The sequence below is a fragment of the Cervus canadensis genome, chromosome 18, assembly GCF_019320065.1.
Source record: "Cervus canadensis isolate Bull #8, Minnesota chromosome 18, ASM1932006v1, whole genome shotgun sequence".
Taxonomy (NCBI): domain Eukaryota; kingdom Metazoa; phylum Chordata; class Mammalia; order Artiodactyla; family Cervidae; genus Cervus; species Cervus canadensis.
The window spans coordinates 46728197-46743090 of NC_057403.1; the positions used below are offsets into that span (position 1 = coordinate 46728197).

General features: G+C 39.4%; 1 protein-coding gene across 2 annotated transcripts in view; it reads right to left on the minus strand.

The window, feature by feature from the left end:
* Window positions 1–4691: 4691 nt before the first annotated feature.
* The window catches only part of TENT4B (terminal nucleotidyltransferase 4B), a 66375-nt gene continuing 56172 nt past the window's right edge, over window positions 4692–14894 (minus strand). The window contains exons 6-12 of one of the 2 annotated variants that reach the window (XM_043437660.1): window positions 13609–13737; window positions 12612–12825; window positions 10887–11013; window positions 10679–10782; window positions 10388–10434; window positions 8505–8669; window positions 4692–7360 (exon numbers count right to left, since the gene is read on the minus strand). In XM_043437660.1, coding sequence (XP_043293595.1) covers window positions 7184–7360; window positions 8505–8669; window positions 10388–10434; window positions 10679–10782; window positions 10887–11013; window positions 12612–12825; window positions 13609–13737 — 963 coding nt within the window. In that variant the 3' untranslated portion in view covers window positions 4692–7183. Of the gene's footprint in view, window positions 7361–8504; window positions 8670–10387; window positions 10576–10678; window positions 10783–10886; window positions 11014–12611; window positions 12826–13608; window positions 13738–14894 lie in introns of both variants that reach the window. The other variant, XM_043437659.1, reaches the window with a different exon arrangement.

A 14894-nucleotide genomic window follows, 5' to 3' on the forward strand; every position in this document is an offset into this window, starting at 1 on the left:
CCTCCACATTTATAACATTTAAATCCAAAAGTATCAAAAAGCAACTCATGAAAATTCACCTAAAAGATAAACTGGGGGAGGGGGACTTTTTTTTTCCTCAGTAAAAGTTCAGAAGTGCCATCAAACAGCAGTATTTTATAAAACCCTAATCCAAGTTGAGCTGAAAAGTGCTGGACATTTCATAAGCGCTTATTAGCTTAAGAGCCTTGGGGCATCTGACATGTGAATTTACCAAAGCTACTTGCAAGCAAATGTCAGCATATAAAAAAGTAGTAGATCTGGATGTGCACTGACATGGAAAGATTGCTAAAGATCTCTGTGGCAGAGGATTTGCAGACCACTACAGAATGATACCACGTATGTAAGATGGGTAAAAAGACCCCTCTGAAATTATATTTGTGCAGACATATTTATGTATAAAAATGTACTTTTTAAAAACTGGGAGTACACATCCCCAAATATTAAAGCAGCTGGCTCTAATACTGAGGGATTGAGGGTGAAGGGTAAATAATTCCTTTTATGTAGATATTTACATATTACATTTCTTCACAATGTAACATACACTTATGTATTAGTTGAGGAATGGAAGTAAATTCACTGTCTGGGTATATGGGCAAAATTGTCCTGTACGTTCAGTTTATTTTCCAATTGACTTTGAGAAATTTCTGGGATGCTATTTAACAGGATTATACTTTATTGTTTTTTTAAGAAAAAAATTTCCAGTAAAAATGTAAGCGGTGAACAGAAGAAATGAGGCTGGAGTGGGCAGTCTGGTTTTGCCAGCCAGTTGCCTACAGACTGCTGAGCGACTCTTCACCCGAAACCAAGCTTCTAATTATCCTGAAGCAAACAATTCAGGATTTCCCCCACCACCACTCAGTCGGGTTCCAGGCAAGCAAGTCCTTGGCATTGGACTGCCAGTCCTGCTCCCTGGGTGAGCAGGAATTCTGAACACATGCTTTGGTTGCACTTGATTATTAACCCTGCTTCTCTCTGTTCTTCAAGAGAACCTAACATTTTCATTACTCTGTTGTCTGTGTAATCTGCTCCACTGAACATGGTAACTCAATTTCTTAGTACAGCAAGCACAACCCTTTATATTAAAGCAAAAGATAAAACTGTGCCAGTCCTTGCCAATATCCAAATTCGAAGGAGTCAGTTCCCATAGTCTTTCAATGGGTATGGGGAGGCCAAAAGGATATCTTTGGCTCTGATATGTGTGTTCAGTCGTGTCTGACTCTGCAACCGCTTGTGCTATAGCCCGCCAGGCTCCTCTGTCCATGGGATTTTTCAGGCAAGAATACTGGAGTGGGCTGCCATTTCCTCCTCCAGGGGATCTTCCTGACCCAGGGACTGAAACTACTGGATTCTTAAACCTGCTGAGCCATTGGGGAAGCTAGGACATGGGCAGGAGGGGGAAAAAAAGCATCTTCAAGCTTCTTCCACTCCTCTGCTGGCATTTAAAAAAATGAAAACCCACAGAAATGCTATCTGTACAGATACAAGAAAACCTCTTACCAGTGTAAACTGGGCTGTCCTTAGAATTACAAGGTAATTTTTTAAAGTAACTATTCAAGTCTTACATAAAGGCTCATACCAGGGGTTTTGAAGATAAATCAAAGCACAAAGCCTTTATTGAATTGCAGATTGTGAATAATAAACCCAACGGTAAGCACTGGGGGCAGATGTGTGTAGAAATGCAATTTATAAAATTTTTAAGGCAAACAATTCACATCTTTGAAGAAATCGTCGTTAGCTTAAAAAAGAAAAAAGCTTCCAGATGTGCAATTCACTCATAGCACTGGTAACTGGTGCCGTGATACGACCTCAGGAAATGTCGAGATTTCATAAATCATTTCTATCAAATCTCATTTTCTGGTAAATTCCTTAGTGCCTCTGCAGCGGTAACTAGACAAGATTGGAAAGCTGTCAAGATGATTCAAACCTCCAGCACCTCACAGGAGTCCACATTTCTTAACACAGAAGGCAATGCTAATCAAAGAAGGAAATAAATAAAAGGTTATTAAAAACAAACATAGGTTCATCAAACTGCTAAATACATGTTTCTATGTATATTCCACTAAAAAATGTTTATCTCAACAGTCCTTCACATTTCATACGCAGAAACTACACTAGCTGCCACCCAACTTCTCATCTTTAAACACCATGTGATAAGATGGGGCTTTTTAGTCCTGAGTATAGTGTGAAGATTCTGATATTTGTAACAAGCCTTTGAAATGTTTCAGAATTACAGGACTTTCAAAAGACTAAACAAAAAAGTGACTTTGGAAATTTCAACATGTAAAAACCAGAGAGAGGCGATCTTAAATTTTAACAGAGATTACATTTAGGGACAAAGAAACACACAACATAAGCTGCAACCAAATATAAAAGTAGTATGAAATGATTTAGGAAACAGCTATGAATTGCACAGAACCCAAGTGGAAAGGTGAAGATAAACTGAAACTCAAAGAATGTGGCTGATAACCACAGATCTCTTTCTCTTTAAAAGGTATGGTGGACTAATCCATAAGAGACAAGGACTGAATTTCACCTAGTTACTGGCTTTAGAGAGTGCTTCTCCTGGGCCTCTTTCATCTCCCTTCCCACCCACCCCAGTATTGGGTAAGGACCAGCTTGTTTTACAATCTCTTGTTACCAAAGCATCTTTAAGAGAAAACCACACTCCTAACAAATTCTCCCAGACCGCTTCCGTGGTGTAGACCTTCCCTGTAATCAGGACACGGAGAAGCTGCTGCAATGAGAAGAAGCCACAACCGTGTGGAACCAAAAGGACTTAAAAAATGCAAAACATAAGATGATGTGCAAATACCAATCAACATGTTCGCTAAAATACACAAAATAAGAGAACACCTGATTTCCCTGTTAGCATCTGTTCTTACTGACACAGCGAACGTTTCTCTTAGAAAATCCAGGAAACACCTCACGTTTTTAGTCATCAAAGAGGATGCGCTCTCCCTGTTGCTCTGGTTCAGCTGCTTTCTAAGGTGTTACCTCCTTCAGGCGAGCAGACTGTGGACTGGGCTAAACTGCAACTTAGTAAGGCACACACTCAAGTAGAAAACGTAAAGCCAAATACTCAGGGGGAAAAAAAACACACCAAAAGCAAAAACCCAACCTGACACAAGCAAAACAAACATTAGCAGATTAGCATTTATTAGCCAAAAATTCGCAAGTAAATATTTCACCCTGGAAAGCCAACAGATCAGCAGCCTCTCCAAGGACCTGCTCACACGTATCTCTGCTCTCGCCTCAGCACCACACCATTCTCTACACACTTCACCACGTGAACTACGTCACTGATGACAATCAGGATAAACTGTAACTACGAAATATAACTTGCCCACTCAGGTTTCTAACAGTCATTTATTAAATACGTTGCTCACAAAATACCATATGAGAATGTGGCTTTCCATAACTCCAACAGTAATGAGAGTAAGAACTGATGGATAAGCGTACACTCTTCTGATTGTTCATTTTGACATTTAAATATTTATCACAGCAAAACTGGGGATATCTCTTTTTATATTTTACCATTTAATGTTTGGAAAGTTAACTGACTAGCAACTAATTTCCTATCAACTATCTAGAGGCAGTGACTGAAACACTTAAGAAATCAACAGCGTGTGGTAACTGAAGGAACTGACTGGTTTCAAACTTCAGATCAATATGAAAATTGGGAAGGTACATCACGAACAATAAAAACACCAGCCAAACTTATCAATAATACCCTGTGATGGTGATCCCTAGGGATTTCTACAGAGCAACCTAAGAAATTACACCCTCGTCACTGGAGAGGTCTTTGCAATGAATACACGTCCAGCAATACAGTCCTGTAGCTCGGAGCCGTCATACTCTCCTGGGACTCAACCACAGCTCAGAGTCCCCAAACACCAGTCCCTAGGTTAAGGGAAATACAGTGTACACATACCATAATGTGGGGAAAGGAATGAAAAGAAAACACACGGAGATATGAGACTCCAGTGGAAAAAAAAGACTATTAAAACGCCCTCCCTACCACACGTTGCTCTGTGAAGACTTTATCCAGGAATATGTAGAGCCAAAGCAGACAACCTAAATATTAATGAGAGGCTCAAAATCCAAGTAAAACACTCAAAACAGAACAAAAATATAATATGGTCAACTGTTAAAGGACTGAAAGGCAACTCCATGCAAAACCAGTAGATCCCACAGGTCAAAGCTAGACTTGCAAACCGTGTGCAGCATCTCCAAACAAATCAGACACTAAAAACTGGGCACTTTCAAGGACACCTGAACACTGGAAGAAAAAAATGCATGTACCTTTATCACCAGAGCATAACCACTCAGACTGCGCGCTGACGGACACCTTTGACACAACGGTGCCTCTAAAACCAGTACTGAAAAGCTTATTATGACTTTTGAAGGAGTTTCCACGCCAGCCAGGTACACAGACGTGACCGCCAGAGAAATGTCACCACAGTAAGGCAGGATTTGCAAGTCCCTTCTACAAGTACTAGCCCAGGAAGGTTATGACCCATGGATATGGATGGACTGTAATATCTAAATGGCACGTTTCCGACATCGTCACAAAATCTTTAGAGAGAGTATTTAAACTCAAAAAATAAAAAAAGACAGGAGTCAAGTACAGAGATGAAATGTACAAAACAAATGAGCAGGCAAACTAAAAGTTCTTGAAAGTATTTTACTTCAGGTTGAAAAATGAACAGCTTCCACACTGTTCATTGCAAGATACACAGTATTCACGAATACAATGCTGGTCATTTGAGGAAATGTACACACCTCAATTTCTCCTTCATGCTTTTCTTTTAGAAAGATACTGTTTACCAAAAAGAAACGTCAGCAGTACAGGAAAAACTATTTTCCCAATAAATTTACGAAAACCTAAGATTCCCAATGGAATCAAGATTATCTTCCCGCTACCACCACCTTGATATAATCACATGCTTATTGAAACACTAATATCTGCACCCTAAGAGTACATTTACTTTCAACAATGAAGGTGATTCTTGAAAAAAAAAAACAAAAAACAAAACAAAACTTCAGTGTGGTAAATGTAACATGGATCTCTGCAAGTATTAAGTGTCTGAAATAGGCAGCTAATACTGGATTTAATATTATTTTATAAATAATTGTTCCCTTAGCAGTAAACATAAGTCTACACATTCACAATAATCCTAGAAAATAAATACTGTGATTATGCACAATATGTTATGACAAACTAGTTTCAAAAAAACAAAAGCTCAACATCTTGATAAAAATTCTGATCAGAATAAAATGTGACTCTAAAATTTCAAACATTGTCAAAATAACATCACATTTAAAATCTTCCACGCTTTACACAAGTATAATGAATTTCCAGTTTTGGAACACATTTTTCCGTTGTGAATTAAAATACGAACATACTGAAAACTGTTAATTTCAGTGATGACATCAGTTTTGGTCTTATTTTAGCATTATTTCCTTTATAAAAAGTTGCACTAAGTGTCCATTAACGGTCTGATTGGTCTTCAGTATTTCATAAATGTATATAAAAGAAATTCCTAAAAGCCAATAATAGTACTTTATATGTGTGTATATATATATATATATAAAAAAGAATCTCATTTCAGAAATGGCTGTAATTAACAGAGCCACAGACACTGATGCTAAACATAAGAACGTTCACCTTGAAAGAAAGCATTTTCAGAAATGCCACTTACATTCTATTAAATATTTCCAACTGAGTTTCAAACTCAACACGTGATGAATAACAGAATGATACATCTCATTTGCACTCAAAACTGACCACAACCAAAATTTACAGTATGATTGAAACAAGCCAATGTTTAAAAAAGTTTTAATTAAAGATAACAATTCCATGAAAGGAGAGGATAAAGAATGGGATGACAAGAAGTATTTGGTCTTAATAAGGCAATACAAAATAGATCCATTATCAAAGACCATTTAATTTTTAAAGATCAACAATACCAAAAGCATAAAGTGGAGTATAAGAAAATAGTTTTTTATAAGTATGATTTAATTAAAGCTGTTTACAGTTATTCTCTCCGACAGTAGTTAAGCATGAATTTAAAAAAGAATAAGAGATGAGAAAAACAAGCACGCGCGGCACACAGGGTTAGAGAAGCCAGCATGCAAAGTCTGTGGAACTCGAGGTTTCACTGCAACAGGAATGGGACCAGATGCGGGTGGCTTTTTTTTTTTTTCCTATTAGGAAGAAAAAAAAGAAAAAAAAAAGACTGCAAAGGAAACAAACACAAAGTCATGTAACTGCCCATTGCCCAAGACGACAGCACTATAGAAAACAGTTGCAAGTTAATTCTTAGAGATGACTAGAGATTTTTCAGTGTTTACACAAAAGTACATAGTACATATTTTTTTTTCTTTTTTTTACAAAATAAAATAAACGTCATTTGCCACCATAACCTTTTCTTTAGAGAGGAAAATTTTTGCAGCAGGTCACGAGGGTTCTATTAAGTCATTTCAATGCTGAGGAAACGAATTTGAGTAATAGAACTAATCACTTCCCTATAGATGGATGTTAAGATGACAATTCAGATTATTTTTCAAACTAATCCTGAGAAAAATCTGTTTACAATTTAAACAGTAATGTTATGTAAAAAGTATTAACAAATCCACTATTACAAATATCAATTTCCTATATGGTCATCTATATATACACACAATAAAATGGTAAATATATGCAAAAATATTAAAAAAAAAAAAACATGCACAGATCACTTTCCCCTTTGAAATTTGGACTTCCTATATGATACCTGTGTTTTCCTTCCCCACCCCATCCTCTGAAATTTTCTTGTTTCTATCACCCTACCCACACTGAATACTATTCTCTATAACTCTGCATAAAGCCAATGAGAAATAGATTTATTTTACATTCAAGCTTTAAATCTTAAAATGACCCTGTTATAGCATATGACTTATCAAATGAGCAGCCTTTTTTTTTTCCCCCTTTTTTGCTTGCTTTTTGTTTTTGCAGTTGTCAGTCTTCATGATCCATTCCGTGGCGAGCTGGGAAAAAACGCAGTTGCTAAATCAACGTCTGAACAGGGTAAGGCTCCCAAATGTCTCCCAGGAGTCCCTATCCAACTGTCCTGCGCGTGAGATCACTGCACACAGAAGACAGTCCATCACACGACGCCGACTATCTGCAAAGGTCTGAGAGGGGGGCGTCCCTCTTGTGTTTCCGCTTTTTGCCATGGTAATACTGATTATTTGATTTCCCTTGATGTTGTTTGTTTGTCATCAAGGAACCATGGCTTGTTTGGGTTGTACCTTGGAAGCCTTTGCTGGAAGAACGAAAGAGCCTTGCTGATCCATGCTGCAGAGAAGGAAAGCGGTCAGAAAGACATCAGTATTGCGATTCAACACAGCGCTTGTAAGACCTCCCTTGGGAGCTTTCATAACTAGGAACACACTGACTTATCTAACAGGCAGAAAACCATGCTAAGGGGTTAACTCTCTGGGGCTCAAACACTTTTACATCATTTTTTAATGGAGATATCAAAAAACATAAGACCACTTCTTAACAGATAACATAGAATTTAGGCTTTTCTTAAGGAACCCATCAATCAGTACATCACATAATAGATGGCATTACTGGAAGAAACTGTCAGATATGCAGACGTGCTGCCAGGTCAAGGGTCACCACAGCTCGCCACTCTTTTCCTGCTGTCACGTGTCACTTCAATGGCCGTTTCTACATGAGTCAGTGTTTGGGGCACTGACTGAAGCTGCACAGATAAAGTGGATTCTGCGAGTTACGTCAGACATGAGGTGACTGACTTAACGGTCAGCTCTACTGTCAAGCGGCCTTCCCCAGGGTCCCTGATGTACTGGAGAGGGCGTGATGGCCTTATGCCAGAGTCCAGTATGAAATGGCTCCTCCCCTCATTTTGATTCATTACTCAAGATGAACAAAATTTTAGGCACCTAAAAAGCTTACAACAGAGTGTCTCTGTGGCCTTTTTAAGTCAAAGCTAAAGCTAATCAGCTGACCATGGCTGACTGCATCGGATCATTTCAACACAATCAACGAGGTATTGGATTTTAAAATAAAAAAGGATATGTTCTTCCCAGACTGTGCAACATTGCAGGGAGGTCATTCCAAAATTTCATGTAAGTTTACTTCAAGTACAATTGAAACTTTTTATAACGTGAAGCAAATTTTTTTATGCTGTATATCTGTAGTAAGGCAGTTGGCTAGACCAGACATCTTATTAAAGAAGGACCAGTTGCTAGATTCCCACAAAGGTTTATGTTACATGGGATCCTCAGGACACCCTGTTACTAGAAGCACTGTCATGCTCTGGAACCTTTTACAATAAACACATTTCTTCTTTAACCTAGGACTTTCTTCAAAGCCATAATGTGTGTGTATACACACGTGTGCATGTATATGCATGTACAAAACTCTAAATATCCCACACTCAACACTGACAATTAAAAACACAAACTGCACACACCTGGGACTTGTTGGTGCTGTTGGGTGTGTTAGTGGTCTGGGTGCTCTGCATCTTCCCGCCTGTCTGAGAGGACTCCAAGGACGCGTCCTGTGACCCTACCCGGTTCCCAGTGGACGGACGGCAGAGCAGCTGTTTCGGCGTTTTGCATGGTGTCGCATCGGAATCCTAACACAAGTCACATAAGTTATAACGTGACACAGTAACGATTTAGACGTTCAACATTAAGAAAGGAAAACAACTTCAGCTAAGCACTCTCTGGACTAAGTCTGAACATTTGTGAGTTAAAGGAAGCACACTGAGGAATTTATAAAATTAACTGCTTAAGTTCTTCTCCTCCAAACGTTTCAAGTGGCTCATTTTATCACAGGGTTTCTGTTCCTTGTTAAATCCACTGGCCACGCCTGACCCTGTTAATCGGCTTTGAGGGAGCTCCCAGAGGTCCAAATTTTTCTGCATTCTTATTTACAGAAAAGGAACCATGGTATAGTGGAGTGAGCACGGTGAAGAGTGAGGGCCTATCTCCAGTGCCTGACTCAATGTCTTCAACCAAATACAAAACAATCACTTTACAAGATTCTCTCTCTGAGAGTGATGACAACTCAGTGCTCCCTCCTAGGAAACACAGCGAGTGGCCCGGACTTCCCAGAGACACCGGGCTGAGCCCCACCCGTCTGCGGGCTGCTCGGGCCACGACTGCTCCTCTCTGCTCAGGCCCACCCCGGCCCTCGCACTCTGCCCGGCATCTCAGAGACACACACTCTCAGTCCCTAAAGCTCCCTCTCAGGGCGGCTCTGCCTCCGCCCGTGTCTGGGACATCCAGCTCAGCACTCTGTCCTCCACAGCGCTGCTCCAGGAACCAGACCAGCACACGGGCAGATTCCACACGTGAGGATTTATGACTCCATGCTGGTAAATGGTCGTCAACAACGAAAAACTGTCTTTTTCACACTAAGATTATTTTTTGTCATATATACTTATAAGAGTCAATAAAGGCCATTTTAGATTTCAATTTAAACAAACTCAAAAGTAACTCTGATGAGGATAAGTAATGTAGGTATAACTGATACTAGAAAATTCTATGAGGATAAGAGAGAAAGTAGATTAGGGATTTCCAGGGCATGGGGGGAAACAGATATTAGGGGCTACTAAAAGGTTTCTTTTGGGGTGGTGGAAATGTCCTGGAATTAGTGATGAGGGCTATACAATATTATAAATATGCTAAAAAAAAAACCCACTTAAATTGTACATTTATAAATGGTGATCAAGGGAGCATATATATATCCCACTTTTATAAAATTTTGAAACAGACAAAACTAATTGATGGTATTAGAAAAATCCTAACAGTGGTTACCTCTGAGGGTAAGATCCGGGATTGGCTAGAAAACATCTGGGGAGATGTTAATAGTCAACATCTTGTTAGGATTTTGGGTTACACATGTGTATGCATTTGTTAAGTGTATAATTAAGATTTCCTTATATGTTAATTTTATATCAAAAGAAAAAAGTGGACAAACATTGAACTATGGGTAATGACAAGCACAGGACAGTACTTTGTAGGAAATATCCTAACATCTGTGATACTTTGAAATGTGTTAAAGAATAAGATGAATTGGTAAATGAATGGATAGCTCTGTGTAAGCCAGTAAAATGTTAATGACAGAGTCCAGTGGTAGTGTATACAGATGTTCACTAAAATTCTTTCCCTTTCTGTTGTATGCTTGAAAATTTTAACCCAATGTTGAGAAAAAGTACAATCATTAAAGTTACTAAAATTTCCGAGGAACAAATAAGAAAATGAGTTAGCCATGGCTCTCTAGATAGAATTATCCCAGCAACAGAACCCCTATGGGGCTAGGTGTAGAAAACCAGGTCTTCATACTTACAACATCACTAGAGCTGGACTGTGTGGCTGAAGAGGAAGACACTGGACCTGATGAAGAGTTTGAAGAGTGTTTACTAATAGATTCCGAAGTTTTACTTCTACATTTTCCAAGGGCTTCATTTTCTTCAGATAGATTATTATTACATTTATCTAACTGCTGAGTATCTACTATCAAGGTAACACCATTTCCTGAAAGAGTGGCAAAAGATTGGAAAACGTTTCTTCCCATTAAGCACACACAACACAGAAAAGCCTCTAATACTTAGTCAATCGATCAATGAAAAACTCTTACCATTGCACGAAGGCTCGGGCCTATTCTGCAAGCCCCACTGCTTTGATATCCAATCTCTATATGTGGCAACTTCATCTGTTACTCTAATTATTCTACCTAATATGCTGCAAGTGTTAAAAAAAAAAAAAATGAAGAAGGTACATTAATTTGAAGATAAGAAGCCACAAACAATTTTGACCTGATGGGCTGATTTTAGTGAAACTTTTACCTCTCTGTCTCGTTGTTGGGATAGTACTTTGCTATTGGTGATACAGCATGACTCAGGACAACGTAGGCATAATCAAAGGCCTGTTTCACCTGCATGGCCCCATATGAACTCCTTCCAACATCATTACCTTCAAAAGAAATATATACATAACACATTAAAATTTACTGCAGCTTAATATGAACTAAAAGTTCACGAGCCCTCTTCTGGGAGAGCAAGGGCAATCACTGTCCTTAGAATATGAGCCGCTAGTTGGCCCCACAGCTCCTCCAGCTCTAAACGTGTAGATCATGCATAAATATGTCACTGTGGCATATAAATTGCCTAAATGTCTTCTGGCCCAACAGGGACGAGCCCTTACACAGTCATGAAAATAAAAGAAGCAACTGCCCATTTTCTCCTAAAAGTGAAGCAAAACTAAATTAGAAATACCTATTTTTTTGCTTGTTAGCTTTATAAACATCTCCTACACTAAATAATGAGCTCCTAAAAAGCAAGGACCATCTTACTGAAAAAATCCTTTGTGTCCTTTATGTAGAGTTGGCTTTCAAAGAACATTTACTCAATGAGTAAACTATTCCTGTTTATAAGATGGTTCATTCCGCCAGAAAAGGGCTCCTAGGAAACTATTCTATCTTTTAACTTCTTTTCCTTCCTTACTTTCAAAGTCAATATGTGCATCGCATGCTAAGTCACTTCAGTCATGTCTGACTCTTTGCGACCCTGTGGACTGTAACCTTTTAGGCTCCTCTGTCCACAGGATTTTCCAGGCAAGAATACTGGAGTGGGTTGTCATGGCCTCTTCCAGGGGATCTTCCTGACCCAGGGATCGAACCTGGGTCTCTTAAGTCTCCTGCATTGGCAGGTGGGTTCTTTACCACTAGCGCCACCCTGGAAGCCTATACATATATATATATGTAGGCTTTTGAATATATATATATTCAAAGTCAACACAATAAAGCAAGTGACTAAAAGCATTTCTACTGATGTCCAATAATGCAGAATCTAAATATTTTACAATTATACCAGGAAAAAATATTGTCCAGAAAAATTAGAATACAAGTAAGCAACATAGAGCTTCATGAAAGCAGAGGAGGAATTCATTTTCTGCTCACTTTCAAGCCAACATAAAGCTGGAAAAAGCACAGGGAGACTATGCAAAATTAAAGAAGGAAGAAGGGTGCAAAAGGAAAATAAATTGTCTCTTGGTACCCTCTCTCTCATGAACTCTGAGACATATAGTGTCTCTCAGAATCCTCACTTACAGCCCTGGCTGATAACTGGTTAGAATCAGCAGCAGTGAGGACTCAAGAGAGAAGAACTTAAAACGGCCACCAAACCGGAGATGCACAAACCCACCCAAACAGCTAATACCTGTTCTCCTTTGCCTTTAAGAGTCAAATGGATTTTACTACCAACTCCACTCATTTGCAAGCATACATGTTTTTCTGGTGTGTGTGTTTATGTGCACGTGTTTGCTTATAAAATATTTTGAGGAAACACAAATACAAGTTAATCCTTAATTTTTCATCTGAAGAGAGTTTAAAGTACAATATGATTACTAAGCGTTTTTTTGACTGAGTTGGGTGGCTTGCAGGATCTTTGTTCCCCAACCAGCGACTGAACCTGGGCCCTCGGCAGTGAAAGCTCGAAGTCCTAACCACTGGACCACCAGGGAATTCCCAATGCCCTTTCTTGAATGTCCATAAATTTACCTAAATTCAATACCTGGTTGTAAAGGATCTTCAATATAAAGCATGGATGGCCTGTAGCCATCTAGCATATTTTTCTGTACTTCATCTTTGGCCACATAGGAACCACCATCCTTTATCCGGATGCCAGTCTTTAAATAATTGAAGTGTCGTCCATATAATTCAAAAAATTCTATTAAGAGAACACCATAGTTTGTATTGGGGATGCAAGCATCTTCCCTGGGATGTAACTAAAATGAGAAGAAAAAAAAAATTACATTGGATTTTCTCTGAATTCAAGGTGAGGATAGTAAATGACATTCTAACTTCTATAAACAATATTATAATAATTTTGGGAGCAGCCAACAGATAACAGAGTTACAGCAGACTAATTGTAACAGTACTTCTGTTACAGATGACCGAAAGCCCCATGGGCGCGGGTGGAACCCAGGGGTGTAGGTGGAGCCCACGGGTGTGGGGGATAATTTACGAGGCTGGATTTCACAGCTGCCCAGGATGTTGAGAGAGTCGGCTTGGCCCAACATCAAGGAAGTCATTCTGACTCACCAGCAGAGTCAGGCAGTTGGCAACACCGCTGTACCACATGAATACGCTCACTGACGGTATTAAGACTTCTAACACATCTTACCCAGACAGCCAGTCTCAACTGAGTTGGGACTCAATTGTAAGTCTCCGCTTAGAATAGTAACTGCTTAGAAAGATTCTTATTTTTGGCATTTATGTTACTATGTATACCTTTGGAAACGGCACCGTACTTTTGTATGTTAAAATTTGTAGTGACAAGTCTCAAAAATATTAGAACACATGAGATTAAAAAGATTCTTCCCTTGGGATTTTAAAATATTTAATTGCTAAATTATAAAAAAGGTACCTGGTTTAAAGGCAAACGTTGTAAGTAATCAAGGGAAGTATTCTAATTAGAGCTTGATTAAAATTTTTTTCCAAAATGATTCCCAATTGATTTATTTAACAAAAAATGTTTAGTGTACACTAGCAGAGTATAACTTACTTACCTGAAGGAAACTTACTGCCATTAAAAAGAGACTATAAGAACCAATTCCACCCGTAAATACTTCATTAAGGTCCCTCTGTAATAAGAACTGTTTCAATACTAAAACCAAGTATGGCAATACAGGATATTTCTGGAAAAGAAAATTACATTTTCAATGAATTCGTACATCAGTAACAGCTGGAAGCATTAATAGCACAAACGGTCTCTCAGTGTAAACGGGTCCTTACATTACAGACTCGGTGGAGATATGTTATATACTTGTGCACTTTAAAAACAAACTATAAAAAAGTAAGGTCTGAGTAACTGAGGAGGATTGTGTCCTCACATCTAAAACCCCAAACAGAGAGAGCACCCCAGCATTCACTACGGGACAGAACCCTAGCGATACCTATCACGTGACACTCCTTTTATGATTTACTGAACAATTCTCAACTGTAAACAGATAACAGAAACGGTACGGGGTGACGTCTCAGTTCCCAAAGCAGTCAACCCGTGGGGTTTTAAAGAATCACTTCTGTAAGTAGAACTGCAGAGGCAGACCATTTCTTTTCTTTTTCAGGTGATCCTGCAGAGCCCGGAGCAGGACTCACCCTGCCTGCTGTCCTCGGCCAGGGCAGGTCAACACACAGCCCCACCTTCCGTGCCTGACAAGGAAGGGTGAGGACACCCACGGGGGCAGAGAAGGACCGCCTGAGTCCATCTCTCACTCAAGCTCGTTCTCATTAAGTCCGCTCCGCAAGCCGGGCCCTGAGGCAGGGACGCTGAGAACAAAGCAGACACACCCGGAGCAAGGAGCCTTGACAGCCACTGCCTAAGGACGGCAGAGTTCCTCGTGATCGCCACTCTCCTCTGACACCTACAGTGAACACGTACGGCTCCCATGAGGGAAAGAAGCGCTTGTACTTTTGCAAATCATGTCAAAGCAAGCGAGCGTGAGAAACAACAAAAATACGGAGAAATCATCATTTTTAAACACTATGGTTGAACTCAGAAATAGTTTACAGAACAATCAGGCAAACTGCCAACAGAATTTTCTCTGCATGCATCCTCTGACCCAGAAATTCCACTTCCAGGAGTTGTCTTACAATTTATTAGTGCAAAGGAAGATGCAGACATGGAAGGATGTTCACCCAGCACTTTTTGTAAGAGCAGAAGACACTCTTCCCTGGGGAAGAGCTGTCTACACAAGGGACGATCCATCCTGACAAGGGCGGTCAATGAGAAGACTGAAGAAACTCTTGACTGTGCTGACACACAGAAATCCTCCCAAATAATAAGTTTAAAAAA